General features: G+C 36.3%; 1 protein-coding gene across 4 annotated transcripts in view; it reads left to right on the top strand.

The window, feature by feature from the left end:
• The window catches only part of RBMS3 (RNA binding motif single stranded interacting protein 3), a 1499266-nt gene that overhangs the window by 1418680 nt on the left and 64861 nt on the right, over window positions 1-15725 (top strand). For 3 of the 4 annotated variants that reach the window (XM_059077389.2, XM_059077380.2, XM_059077378.2), the window contains 2 exons: window positions 6691-6801; window positions 13779-13826. In XM_059077389.2, coding sequence (XP_058933372.2) covers window positions 6691-6801; window positions 13779-13826 — 159 coding nt within the window. The remainder of the gene's footprint in view (window positions 1-6690; window positions 6802-13778; window positions 13827-15725) is intronic. The other variant, XM_059077384.2, reaches the window with a different exon arrangement.

Below are 15725 nucleotides of genomic sequence, written 5' to 3'. Positions count from 1 at the left end.
GTATATAATTAGGATTCTTTTAAAGGGGACTCCATGGTTAAAATGAATTTGGCTTTAGTGACTTTTAATATTACATATTTTTAATAAAACACTTCCAATTAATGGCAACTGAACCCAAAAGCAACATGAAATTAAGAATGTTTATAAGACTGTAAGAAAAAAACCCTCTGTTTTTACAGTTAATAGATATTCTCTCATTAGATAAACTACATATAAAACTCTTCTAAATTTACCACATAACAGTGGAAGATGCCCTGCTTCTAAACATGATACCCCAAACCCACAGGTACACACACCTCTAGGTAGCAGTCCAAATATACCAATCAAATCTAATTCGTCTAAACTTAGAAAAGAGAAACCCAGCTCTAGTTTAGCTGTGTTTCCAAAATAAATAGCAATATACATTTGAACTCAAAACTAACCATATAGGCACTATAAAGTTACATAATGTAAAGTCAATAATAGTCTTGCTTCCTTTCATTGATAAATTATAGGATTTGGGCAATTGATTTAGATGTCAGGTGTTTAAGAAACTGGTTTATAGCATAAATATAATCTCAATGTAGAATCTAAGGTCTGCTGTTAGTTGTAGGGAGCAGAGAGTGCATGCCTACTTTGTGCCATTTTCTAATTACTGAAATTTCAAATCTTTCTCATTTTGTGTAACTGGAGCTTATGAATATATATTTGTGTATACCAGAATTTCTGAACCCTGGCACTAGTGTTTTTAGCTGGATAATTCTTTGTTGTGGAGAATTGCCCTGTGCGTTGTAGGATATTCAGCAACCATAGCCTCTACACACGAGGTGTCAGTGGCACCCTTTCCCCAGTTTGACAACTAAGCATGTCTCCAGACATTGCCAAATGGCCCTTTTAGCCACTGCAGAGTCACGCCTTGGTGAGGACCACTGGTGTATGCACATACACAAATACTTTTTATTTTGATAATTTCCATAAATATGCTATGGTGGCATTAGTAGAACTTTTTACATCAGGTGAATTTCAGATCTCATCTCTAAGGGTGTGGTGATTGAATATATTAATAAATGCACACATACATGAGCACAGCCTTGGTTTGGAAACTGAGCTGCCCTTTGTGAGAACAAGGGTTTTCAGAATCTTTGGATTGCTTCCTTTTGACTATTAATCTCAAAATAACATTTGTAAGAACCTTTTGATTTGAGTTTTTCTCTTTCATAATTTTCCAACCAATATTTATGAAATATATATTACATGCCTTCTACTATAGACAACACCACAACACTGTAAATAGTTTGAACAAGCAAACGTGATTTCAGCCCTTTTAGAATGAACAATCGAAATTTTTAAAGTTGGTAAATGTTAGCCATTTTTAATTTTACTGAACAATTTGTGGTGCCGATATATAAAATTAATTCACAAACACTGTTTCAAGTATCTACTGCATGTAATTCATAATTATAGGGATTACAAATACATGTAAACATTACCCTCGCCCTCTTAGAAGGTATATTGAAAGAAGCAAGTGGAGAATAATAAAAGGGAAGGAAGGATAGGGGCTAACATGGGGTCCTCAAGGCAGCCTGGCTTCCACACCTGGTTATTCACAGTTCTCCCAAGCCTCCAGTGTTTGTTGGAGATCATTCCAAAATGCTTCCGGAGTGGAAGTCATATCTACCAGCTTAGCCACAGCTTTTTGGGTTTCAAATATATATATATTTTAAGACAGACCATCCTCTGCAAGTTGGACATTGATCAAGGTAGTTAAGGATTAATGAGTGTTTCTGAGGATGGGGAAATCTTTCCCAATCCTTTTTTATCTCTCCCTAGGCAGCCCTATGTAAATTTCACCAAGCACCCCTGCAAACAAAACAAAAGAAAACAAAACCCTTGCCAACATCAACAAATGAAAAGGTGAAACATCTCTACATATACAACGTGGAGTGTCACACTCATATAGCAGGGCACCTCATTTGGTTAGCTATTTCCCAAGTTAAGTGAAATAACTTTATGCCATTTATATTATGAAAACATCATTGCTACTGGAAAATCCGTTACACTAACTAGTTTACTTGTAAGGGCATATCATTCTCTGTACGTCACATGTGCTAAAAATAGCCTGGTGTACACAAACTCCACTAGATATTTATTCTAGAAATATTAAAAACTGAGAAGCAGAAAACACACAGATGAAAAAGAAGACAAATGACCTTAAACCACCTTTTTTTAAGTCGTGTTGAATTATTACTACTAACAAGTCCTATGGTTTTGCATAAGTGACCATAGGAAAATGGCACAATATGGGTGCAAACATTTTTTTCTCTTTGGAAGAAACATAAAGATTTCTTCTTGTTTTTTTCTTCTTTTTAATTTATATTTTATTGATGTATAGTTGAATTACAATGTTGTATTAATTACTGCTGTACAGCAAAGTGACTCAATTATACACATATATAAATTCTTTTTCATATTCTTTTCCATTATGGTTTGTCACAAGATATTGAATACAGTTCCCTGTGCTATACAGTAGGACCTTGTTGTTTATCCATCCTATATATACCGGTTTGGGCTGCAAACATTTTGACCTGAGGCATCTAGATTGGACAAGAGGGAAAAAGAGGGTGATATTTCTTTTCCTTTTTTTCACTTATGTTATAATTTTCCTACCTTTTATTAATACTTTTACATTTCTGTGATTTCAGATTCAAGGCTCCCTAAGATTCCAAACAGGAAGGAATTTTAAATGTGCTCCAATACAAGCACACTGATCAAAAAGAAAAATGTCAGATCATCATACTGAGGCCTGAATTACTCAGATAATCACCCTATTTCAGCTCATCAAAAATGCAGGCTTGACCTATTTGCATTTTTAAACAAAATGTAATATAAATATTACACAAAGGCTCATACCCTATCACAAGATTGGTTTAAAACAAATAATTGAGAAACAGTATAAATAAAGTAAGACCAACTATTTGTAACACTGACTTATACAATAGCCGTTTATAGACAGAGCACACATCTCAAATTTAGGGGGCATCAGAATCATTTGGAGAGTTTATTAAAACACAGATTCCAATGCCCGAAGCCCAGAGAGTCTAATTTAAATTCTTGATCATATTTGGAGTGGCACTGGCCTAGAATATTGACATCCACAGGAATATTCACACAGGTAATTGTCATTGTGGTCCATATCATGACATTAATGTAGGTTTTAAACCAGCTATGTGTGTTCTTGATGGGAGAGAGCCTTGCTGGTGTTTTCCCCAATTTGCCAATGATGCTACATTTCTGTTAGAAAATTAAAATATCAATGAACTCTCCTAGACTTAAAATTTCTTTCAAATATTGGCAGGAGGTTAACAACACAGATGCTTTTGTGGCCTTAGGTCAGATATATTTATTCCACATCAATGATCTTTGGAAACTTTATCCAAAATCCTGTTGAAATTGTTTATTTCAGAATTAGGGCAAACGACTCCACCCTATGACACTTGAGTGTGAACAGCTTTGTTTTGCAGAGGCTGTGGCTAAAACAGACCAGACAGTCCCATCAGCTGTCTGGTCATTGTGCTTTTTAGTGGAATTACAACATGTTACAGTATTTTTCTTTGCAGCTTAAACATTGAGCAAACCCAGACATCCGGAGATGCTAAAATGAAAAATCTGTTTCCTCTTGCTTTGCCATTTGCCAAGCGAACTCCGTCAGACAGCACATTCTATACCTTTTGAGTAAATGAAATTACCCTTAATGTGTTGGCAGCATCTGTCACAAAACACTCTTCGGTCTATGGCTTAAATGCATCAGATAGGAAGGGATTTGACAGTGTATTTAATGAGGCAAGATTATAATTTGCCTTAACAACCACAGATTTTTCTCTTCCTTTTTTGTTATTTTTTCTTTCTTTTTTCTCTCCCCCACACTTTTTCATGTCTTACATAATACAAAAGAGATTCTGTAGCTGAATTGCAGTTGATGAACACAGTGACTGGCAAAGCCCAGTCTTTGTTGTAGATAACCAGCACTTCAAACTCCCTAAGTTGTCTGTCCCTGGTAAAGTGCCATCAAGACAATGTGTTTCCCCAGGGGGTTCCTGTCTGCTATTTCCAACTTACTCACTGCTTGTAGGTTTCTTCCATCCCTTGAGCTTCTTAAGAAATGTATGATCTTAATCATTTGTGGGAATCCTGTGTTTCTTGAACAAGTTTACTGAATTTGAATAAGAATGTATGTCCTGATGTGTCCTCCCCCAAGAAGCCTTATTTCGTTGTTCGTTTTATTTGCAATAGCTGGCCTGGTTAGGAATGTTTCTCTTACATTGTCTTCCACTCTGTGTCTAGCTCTGCTATTTCCAATTCTAAATGATGCCACATCCCTCCCCACACCAACACACACACACACTCTCTTCCCTTTGATTGTCAGGTTTCTGGTTTATACACAGAAGCAGTGTTCACTCTGTGGCCTCTGTAATCAAATGAGTCCCCAAGCACTTTCCATGAAAAAATTCTCTAAAGAGCCCAGACGATCCTTCTAAAATTAATTCCAAATGCAGACATTCAATCTTTCTATACTTATCATGCATGGATTTTGATTTATCTGTCTGTCACAGGCTCACCTTATCTCATTTACATACTGCCACCCCCAAAAAAGACTTAAGACTACCTCTGACACTGCTGGGGAGTGAGGTCACCCCTAGGGCATTGCGAAGAAAGTATCCTGGCCAAACACAATTTGGTCTTTATCTCTGATATATGATGAACAATTCTTTATGTGACTAGGGCAATCTGATTAGAATTGTGGGGTTTCCGGGACTGTCACAAGTTAGCTGTGTGTCAGAACCTCTAGGGGCAAATATTATAAGAAGATAGCCTAAATCTAAAGTTCAAGAAGAGTATTGAAGTCTTGCACCTGCTAAGGATTAGAATGTTGTGAAAGTGCCACATTTTGGCTAAAAAAAAAATGCTTCAGAACTTCTGTCTTAACTCTGAGACTATTCTATAGTTTATCCCTAAGTGATTTAAGAAGCGTCTCAGTTCTTCTCAAAGTATTTACTGCTAGTTTCATATGACAAATACCTGAAATAAAGGCTAGCAATTTTTTTTTAAGGAAAAAGTAAAGATGCTTTTGTTAAATTCAGGCAGCAGGAAGAAAAAGTGTTGTGTCTCTGAATTATAATTAAGTAAAAGCTTATCGTGTCTCTCATTTGAGAAGCATTCTGATGAATGACAGTTTATGGAAGCATCAAGAAATTCAAGCAATGCAAATGCACAACTATGTCTATTTACAAGCTACAGATTATAAAATAACCTATGTGTTTTGATTGATTCTAGCTCAAAAGTCCAAATGTCTTTGAGAACAAAACTAGCTCTGTATATCAATCATTTACAAATATATGGTTCAGTTTCTATTTTCCTTCCATATTGGTGAGGAAGAGCCCACAAGGAAGGCTGAGTGACAGCCTGATCTTTTAACAGGTACAGTCAGGGAGCTGGATTTGGATAATAGCACGAGAAACTGATTATCCTGAGCTAAAGCATTTTAGGACATATTTGCTTGTGGGTAATTAGCTTGGGTGCTGAGATCCTTCCATCCACATGAATCTGACTTATTTTTTTTTCTTCACAATATTTATTTATATGAAAAAAGTCACATAGAAAAATAATGTTTACAGGAAAAAATAGCATTCAGATTCATAATCATTTTTCTACCACTGGGTATTTAAATGAGCTTCTGCCTTTATTACTATTTTAAAATAAAGCACTGGAATTATACAGTCTCAAAGATTCCATCCAACCCTAGCTTTTCAATTAAAAAAAAAAATCTTTCCATTCTCTCAGTTAGTCAATTAAGGTGGAATAGTAGGATAGTGGAAAAGAAAAGGAAGGGAAGAGTAGTATGGCCTGGCTCCAGGCTTCATGGACCACGGGACACTTTGTGTATGGACAGAATATTTTTTTATGTCTATTACTTCTTGCATTTCCAACAGTTATGATAAATCAAAAAGCATATTCTAGAAGTAGGCCTTTCCATGATGAAACACTTGATATTTTTGCATTTAAAAAAATTTCAGTGCTGTTTCATTTGACCAGCATTTAGCAGAGTTCAGTATCCTCTAGGCTTGTGTCAAAAGCACAGATAGAAAGAAAGTAGGTCAAAAGATTAGGAGGAAAAAATACGGGAAGTAGTAGCTTTGATTTTTATAATATTTGTGTTAGATTTTAATATGTCCTTTAAAGGTATCCCATCAAGAAACCCATCTGGACCAGCATTATCCCCCTGGGGGAAGGTTGTATTGAGGTGATCAAGAATTATCTGTGTAAATCCTGGGTAAATGACAAAAACAAAAGTTTTACTCAGTATCAAGAACAATTAGAGAATTTCCATAGTATTTATATTTTTCAGCCAGGGAAGTTTGTATGTAGAACAGTGAGAGGGGATATATCTGATGTCTTAGAATACATTCTACATTGAATATTGGAAGTATAAATGACAATGACAGGTAAATCACATCAGAGATAAAGTCGTTAAAATTACATATTTAGACAGGCACAAAATGAAATGAATGGATGTAAAAATCACACACGGCTCAAGTTAGCCTTTTTAGTGAGAAGTAAGCACGTATGATGTTAACACAGTTTACTGTGTTTATTTTTTTAAAGTTTCCTTCATTGTGGAACATGTTTTCAGATGGACATTGTGTGTGCTTATAGGGTGCTGTGATTACGCCAACAATGGACCATCCTATGTCAATGCAGCCAGCAAACATGATGGGCCCTCTGACACAACAGATGAATCACCTTTCGTTGGGCACAACAGGAACGGTGAGTTGAAGAGTTTGTTTCCTTTTGTCTTCTTGGACTTCCATCAATATAAGGTGCAATACTCGCTGTTCTTACTGGCATCATCAGCAGAACTGGTTCTGCACCACTGACTAACATGCCTTTCAAGTCCCACTGTGAATAAACTGCCCTCTGCATGCACAGTTCCAGGGCACATTTACTCGCATTTGACAAGGCTGAAGGTTCTACCGCGTTGCATTTAAATTTGTGTTACTTCTGGTTCCTATGATGCAATGCACCAGGTGTGTCTATTTTAGACCTTGTAACTTAACACATCTGAGCCTAGTTTTTCTTTCCCAGATATTTACCACTTCAGCTCACAGCATCCCCAGGTTATTCACAAGAGAGGGGCCAACCTTGATTATGACTGATATCCAGGGCTTTTTATTTACTTTCAATGTTTAAAGCAACAAAAAGTAATTGAGAACCTCCCATAATGAACTTATTCTAATCTTTCTTTTGAATATGTCAACATAGATGATGTTCAAAAAAGGAAAGGAATCTAATGTACCTGATTTTTTTTTTTATAGGTAGGGATGTTTTTGATTAGCGATTATTTTTCCTTAGGGCACAAAAGTATATTCAAAAATGCCCATTGCAGCCTTGCTTTTATATCAACAAGGCAGTTGAAATCATTGGCAAACATTTGTTTTTCAAAAAATCTTTTCAAAGACAGTTCCCCAAATGGTCAGGAGGGCAAATGGAATACTGCAACTTTATTGTAGAGAACAATGAAAAATGTCAAAACATCCCGTGTAACAGTTTTTATTTTTCATAAATGTTAATGTAGATAATTTTGTCATTTTTAAAAATGGAGAGAGGAAAACATGTATCTTCTTCTGAGTGAGACAGCTTTAATACTATAGAAAGCCTGATGGAACCCGATTGCTTCTGTCTGTCCTTAGGACGATAACATCTCCTGTTCTCAATGCCCCACTCCATCCAGTTGAAGTAATGAACATGGAGATCTATGGGACCCCTTCAATCATATGCCTCTATGACTTTGTGCCTATATGTCTCATAGTCACCACTACTGTGATTCTTCTCAGTTATGCTGGCAACATCTCCAAACATCTAAGTACACTAGGTACATTAGCTAGTACCTTAAAGCTAGTACCTTAAAAGAGATTTTACCTTAAAGCAATGGCTTGCTTGCTACATAGATGTGTTGACTCACAGGCTTTTGAGGATTTAAGAAGTTTCTGACATGTCCACTGAGGTCTCAGTAATCTGCTCTAAATAGGAGGAAAGTCTGTATACCTAATGGAAAGAGTCCCATTGTTTCAATAAAGAAATTTAGTTTTATGAACATAAAGTACCCATCTAGAAGGCCTCAGTTGCTGAACCTATAAAAAGCAGTTGATGATACCTATGTGTCTGAAAGCTTAGACTAGATCAAATGATTCTTTAAGTCTCTGAACTAGACTTTTAAAAGTCATGTCTAAGACTATGTTTAATTTTACAGTGTGGTACAGCTAATTTTCATTAGAATTTGAAGATACTATTTCTATAGCTTTTAGCAATGTGTGAAGATTATCTGTAGTCACTTGTCTCATTATTAGGGAAACACTAGAGAAACATGTAACATTAGTCTCTTTATTAATAATAAAGCAGATCCCAGGACAATATTGGAAGGCTCAAAGTTTCTCATGTCCCACTATTGATTTCCCTTTATATCTGCTTTCCCCTACTTAAATGATCACAAATTATGAATAAATGAAGTAATGCACTTTTACTGTATTGAATAACAATTTGTAATCCGATAAAGGAGGGAGTTCTAAGGCAAAGCATAAAAAGAAACACTTTATAAATTCTACTCATTTGAATCAAAAGCAAAGCCAGCTGACTTACTGAAATTCAAATTTGGAGGAAACTAGGAAAAATATGACCTAAGTTAATTGAGAATATGACTGAATCCTTTAAGAAATTGAAAAATAAGCTCAATTATATAGAACAGTGTCAGAAATACAATACTTATTGATTCAATAATGTCTATTATGACTAGTGTTTGAGTATTTTCAAAAAGGATACATTTATACAAGACCACAATTTTTGCCCAGCTGGTAATAGCCAAATTATTCAATAATGATATATCCCCTTTTCTTTCTCAGAAAGCAAAAGTTTTAAGCATGTGGCTTATATTTAACATCAAATTTCTTCTAGCTTTTTAAAAAATTAATTTCCTCCTTCACATTTGTACTAATGCTTAAAAGCATTATAAGCTTTATGTAAATTGATGTTTTGCAAAGGTTTAAAGTTTCATAAGGTTCTGAAAAGGCAGAGAGAAAACAGTATTAATTTGTAGATTTATTCAACAAAATATCACTGACAATGTTGAGTGTCCAGCAGGAAGTTTTTTCTTAAACTGTCACTCTTACACTTTGATATAATATCGTAGATTCATTTTGTCTGAATTTTTGATTGGCATTTGGAGTGGCTCTTATTGATTCTTTTAATCAGATTTCACCACCTTATTACATCTTTTCAACACGCTTTATCCATTGCTGGGAAGGTGGCCTGGTATCATGGAAAGAACAGTGGGTGTTGAATTTGAGTTTAAAGCCTGGTTCTGCCCCCTTATTAGCTGTGCATATTTAGGCAGGTTACTTGACCTCTCTGAACTTTTATTTCCTCTTTTGAAAAGTGGGGAAAGTAATGTTTATATCCCAGGGGTGTTGTGAGTGTTAATGGCATGAGATATGGAAAACTTCCAGTTTTTCAAGATAAGCTACTTGGATTTTAATGGGAAATCTCCCTATGTTTGAATATTGGACCCAATTTTCCTAAGAGCTGTCAGTTTGTGACTCCTCCCCAAGGTTTTCCTGGTCCTCCTCTGATCTCTCTAGCCATTGCTTCTTTTCTTTGTTAGGCTGCTAAATAAGTTTTTAAACTTACTTCTCATTCATACATGATTTCCTTAACAAACTCCTCCACTTCGATGGTTTTGAACTCTGCCTTCTATGACGAAGACTCATATCTGAGTCGTCAGGGCTAACCTTGTCTTAGAATTTTAGACCATTTTAGAATTTTAGTCATTTGTCCAACCACTTGCTAAATATTTCCGTGTGACTCTCCCTCTGACATCTCGAAGTCAACACGACCCAAACTAATCTCATGAGCTTCCCAAGCTTTCTTCCCACTGACCCTTCCTCTTATAGGGTCCTGTTCCTGTTGCCTCTCAAGCTGACCCCACGACCACTCACCCGGGGAGTCCAACACTACACTTAGGACCCAGTGTAGACCCTTTCCTTCTCAATTCCCACCACATACAGTTACTATTCAAGTCCCATAGACATCTGTCAAATACATCCCTTCCTTCATATTCTAGAGTCTCTGCCCTGGGTCTCATTTGATTAACTATAATAGTCCCCTAACTGTTCTCCTGTTTCCCACCTCAATTTACTCCAGTCTGTTCCCCGCCATATTGCCACAGCCAGTCAATCTAAAACTCTCCAACCATGTCTCTCTCCTACTATAATTTTCCAGAGGCTTTCAGACATCTGAGCTCACTGAAATTCTGCAAAACAAGGTGTGAACAGTGACAAGTCAAGATTAAGACAGGAACCTCAAGTCCAGAAATAGTTTCCAAGGGCAGAGCAGAGAGATCCAGGGAATAACCAAAGTAAGCAGGGTTCAGGGCTAATGGGACCTGGAGCTAATTAGAATTTTCCATCTTCAGAAAGGGTGCCTTAGGCCATTCACTATGTCCCGCTTTCTTTTCTAAGATCACTGAGTAAAGGAAGTGTACTGAGCCAAAGCCTCTTTTTTATCTTCATAAAATTAGATGTATTTGGTCCCCCGTGACCCCACATTTTGAAAGGGATGCCTTGTAGGTTAATTAACCATTCTTTGCCACCTCAAATGTTTATCGTTCAATTCTTTACCTATTTTTAAGCTGGACAGAATCTGCAGGGCTTAAAAGAAATGAATTTTATGCAAGCAGTATAACGGTTTTATTCCAGGGCTCTGCTGACCTTGAAGAAGTTTCTAGCTTTTCTGCTTTTGTTTATTTTTTGTCATGGATTCCCTCAAGGACCAAAGCCCTATTATCTATAATTTCTTATCAGTCTATTGTAAGCTTTAGCAGAAACCACTGGGGATTTTACGTGTTATGAGAACCTCCAAATTGCATGACAATCTGGTTTTACAAGTTTCTTATCTCCTTTTCATTTGTTCAGTTGGTGGTCACCAGTGGCTTACAATGTCACCAGAATCTGTTGAAAGAAATAAAAAGTTTTTGTTCTGCAGGCTCCTTATCTGCAGTTCTGTTTGTGTCTCCAGACCACTGGTGATTTGTGACATCATTGGATTCTGGTGGTGTAACCATAGCTGCTCACAGAGATAATCTTGTAATTGTTCTTGACTTGTTCAACATAGTTCTCTCACAGTTTTCAGTGGCACCATCCCTCCTGTATTTCTTTGAAATTCTAATGGTATCAGGTGAAAATCCTGAATTATTCATTTTGCTTAAAGATTGTCTTATCCAGGAATATTAAGACAGAGTGATAAAAACCAATACACGATGTTAAATGGACTCATGATTAGGAAACAGTATCATTAAATTCATAAGTGGTCATGAGTACGTCTCCTGAAATGGTTTTCAGGAAAAAGTATTAATCAATTAAAAATGGTTAAATACAAGAAAGAAAATATAGCTGAAAGGGAATCGTTTTTTAAAATTTATTTAGTCTTGTTGTAAGATAAGTGAATTTTTGAAGTTAGTACAATATAAACAATAAACAAGTAGGCATTAAGTGAAAGTCTAGTATTATGAAAGTTTATTTGCAAATAGTAAACTTTTGCTGTTTAAAAAATAGATTCTGAATTCCAATAAATTAGCAAAAAATACAAAAGTACCAATGTATAAAATGCCAAAGAACAGGAACAGATAGTTGATAAAGGAGGAAATAGAAAGCCAAAAAAACATATGAAAAATGTAAAACATATGAAAAATGATCAACTTAACAGTAAATCTAATACACACACAGACACACACATATAACCCATTAAATAAAGTTATTAAAATAATACACATTGCTGACGAAGGTGTGGGGAGATACACATTCTCAAGCATGGATAGTGTGATCGTAGGAATCCAAATTGTGAAAGTCTCAACTGGATAGCAGGGTGGGCCTGAAAGACATTTCAAAAATAGCTCTATTCCCCAACCAAATAGTTATAGTTTTGAAGACCTATTCTCTGGAAATATTCTAGAATAACAGAAAATATATCTTAAAAATATTCAGCTCAGTGTTCTTTATAATGTCTAATAAGGAAGATTAAATAAATTGTAATCCATCCATAAACTAGAATGTAATGCAGCATGAAGTTATAAGTATAAAATAATTTGGAAGGGATTAACTATCATGTTAAATCAAAAGAGCAGGATGTAAATTTGCATGTGTGGAGCTCGTATCAACCATGAAAAAATATTTATAAAATAAGGCTGTAACAAGTACAAACAAGTGTGATGGTTTCTAGATGATAGCGTTAGGGATAATTTCTATATTAATCATGATACTTTCCTACATTCTCCAAGAATTCAACAATGAGCCTGAGTTTTTATAAATTTTAAAATGTTATAAATATATTCTTGGAAAATGACTAGTGTCACGGTCTTGTTTGTCTGTAGTAATAATGTGTGCTTAGTTTTTTAAAAGATAATCAGAATTAATACCATAATATCTGGAGACCCCTTGAAAATGATTTTATATATTCTAGATTTGGGGATTATAATCAAGTCACTAGTTCACGTACCTGTTGTGAGAAACAGAATAATTCGTGCCTAAGGTTTCCTTGCATTTGAATCTTTGATCAATGCTTGCTGGGCTGGCCTTGCATTGTTCAAGTTCTAATGTGTCTTTTCACACACCATTCACTCATGGGAGAGTGATCAGCATTGGAGATGAAACGGATAAATTTGTGATAGTCCAAATTAAGTTACCAAGTAGGTGGACGAGTGAAGTTTGAGGTTTTCGTTTTTAAAATGGAATAATGATCATATGAATGGAATGAGGGTCATGCAGAAGCATCCTTTTAACCATGTTTGGGCAATTTATTTGAATATGAGAAATACCCGGTCCCTCTTACACAGTTTACCCCTCCAAGGGGAGCTGGAGAAATGAGAACTTTCCATTTTTAGAAGTGGGGCCATGTCCCACTTTCCTTTCTAAGATCCTTGGCTAAAGAAATGATATTAAGCCAAAGCCTCTTTTTCATCTTTAAAAAAAGAAGTTATATTTGGTCCCACATCACCCTAACTTTTGAAATGGATGTCACGTTGTTTAATTAACCTCAATCTACAATTTGCCACCTCCAATTTTATGACGCTTTGGAAAAAGACAGCAGCCATCTGTTGAATAGATGCTGTTCTGTTGATCTGTGTCCTCATGATACCAGCACACAAAGCTCCTTGGCCTTGCCCACTGGGGACAGAGCCCAAGATGAGTGGTCAATAACAAAATTCTAGCTTCAGAACATGTCAGCCTCCACAGAATTTGGGAATGTGCAAATTTTTCAATTATCTCTTTTGAAACTGTAGTTATTTCTTTTGTTCTCCAGGACTGGGGTTTCATATTGCACTTTGGTCCCCTTCCTGATGGGCCACTTTGTAGAACTTTTGCGTCAGCCAAAGAGGGTACATATTGCAAGTTGATGACCCAAGGGAAGGACCAAAGTTCTGAAAGATGAGGAAGATGACAATACTCTGGGACAGATGATGCTGTCCTCACGGGTCACACGGGGGCCTAATGACACGTCCAGAGTGGTGGTTGTGGGGACTGTTGTGTCAACTGTCAACTGTCAAGGGGTCAGAGTGCCTCCTTGAGTGAGTGCTTGAAGACAGGAGCCTTAGGTACCATGTGACATACAGTGGGCACTTCCAAGTTTTAGAGCTAAAATTCTATTTTATTTTCTTTTGTACTTCATTGCATTCTTTCTCATGCTCTTTTCATTCAAAGATTCAGTCCCAAGACAGGATTATGATACTCCACCAGCTGTTGTGTCAGGTAGGAAAATTCTAATTCCTTTAAGACTTGATTGGATGGGAGAGAGGGAGCTTGCCTGGTTTTTCTCCAAAACTCTTTAAAGCAGTGATTCTCAAACAGTGATTCTAAGCAGGCATTTCAGTTTCAATTCCGGGGTGGGGGGTTAGCATATGTGGTTCAAAAAAGGATATTTAATATTCCGATCCAGTCTTGTGTATGGAAAATAAATGTGTTGCTTTTGAAATAAAAACTATAAGCTCAAAGACTTTTGGTCTATGAAGGATACACAGAAAATTGAGTCTATGTTCTGTGTATCAGTAATTCTTAGTATTGGAAGCGTTCATTAGACTTTCTGGGAAATTGGAGAAGGATACTTGTGTTTATCAAAAGAGGGCACAGATGAATAAAAGTAGTTTGAGAAGCACTGCTTTAGAGACTGGAATTCCTCTGAAATCAGAAAATCATCCCATTTTGCTTGCTCTGCACCATAGTGTCTGACACATAGTAGGTACTCGATATAATTGTTGAATGAATCAAAACTTCAAATTTGTTCCAAAAATGGTGTTTTGGATATTGAAAGAAAATCTGCCAATGTTCCATTTGTACAACAAAGTGGCAGAGGTTGATTCGAGAATTCATTAGTGTCCGAGAATTTTAATTAGCAATATTGAAGTAGTTTCGTAAAATCCAGCGGTGCAGTTTGTCACAGAGTATACATATGTGAAGACATGAATTTTAATTTTGAACAGCACAGATCTTCCTGTGCTTTCATCTTGATTTTGCATTTTGGTTTCTTGCAAAGAGGAAAATGGGCACAAGTTTTCATTTTTGTTGATTTTAACTAAATAAAATACTGGCAGCATGAAGGGCTTTGAACTCTTTAATCCTTTGATGTGTCAGATGATGAGGACATAAAATCTAAACCAAGAAAGGGCACTGGAGAGAGAGCAAGAGACAAAGGCCAGAGACAGAATGGGAGAGCCCAGAGAGCAGCAGAGTCTGGCAACTGAATGATGGTTTTCAAGCAGAGAACATCATGTTCTTGGCCACCTGGTTTGCTTGACCCAGCATATTCAGGGTAATCCTTTTCTCATGTCTTGTGGACTTGTTTAATTATGCTCATGGCTGAATACTCCTCTTAGAAGTTCAGTTGAGAAGCAATGAGTTAGCTTTCAACTGTGAAGTTACTTTGGTCCTCCTGGAAATCTCTATAAGTTGTCATTAATGAAAATACCACTTATCTTTCCCCAAAGTGTATTTTTACCTGTCATCTCTTCATGTGCCTGTTTTATTTAGGATATGGGACCCCTGGGAAGATGCTTTCTCTAATGTATGTAGCCTTTACTTTGTTTACCGTGTGACATCTTTGTTTAACAAGAGGCATCTACTCTTAATAATTTGCCAATATTGATAATAATGAAAGACACAAAATGGAACTTTCCTTCAACTAGGTTTTCTGATTTCACTTTCAAGAACACAATGGAAAAATCAATGAAAACATCAAAAGCACTTACTAGATGTGTGTCATGGGTCAGGCTCTACACAAATCAATTGTGGCAGAACATCTGGCGGCAAATCTGGACTCAGAGTTCCCACCTAATTCCATAGACAGGCGCCACTGAGAGTCCTTGAGCAGAGAAATGACTTGCTCAAAGCAGTGCTTTGAGAAACTTAATCTGGCAGTTTGGTGTGTGCTTGAGGAATAAGACACAATAATTACGCAGAACGTTTAGAAAGCTCAGGTATGGTATCACTAAACTAAAATAAGTGCTAAGACCCCAGTGAAATACAAAGGGACTAAAATAGAAGTGACAGGAAAAATAACACTTTGGGAGATTTTACAGTTGTTTTCCCCTTACAAGATTGGGTTGGTGGTTTGACATCTTATAAATTTGCACAGACTTCTTTGGCCTCTTTAGT

This window comes from Kogia breviceps, chromosome 10 (assembly GCF_026419965.1).
Source record: "Kogia breviceps isolate mKogBre1 chromosome 10, mKogBre1 haplotype 1, whole genome shotgun sequence".
Taxonomy (NCBI): domain Eukaryota; kingdom Metazoa; phylum Chordata; class Mammalia; order Artiodactyla; family Physeteridae; genus Kogia; species Kogia breviceps.
Note: the sequence above shows the minus strand (reverse complement) of the source record. Positions and strands in the feature narration are given on the sequence as shown.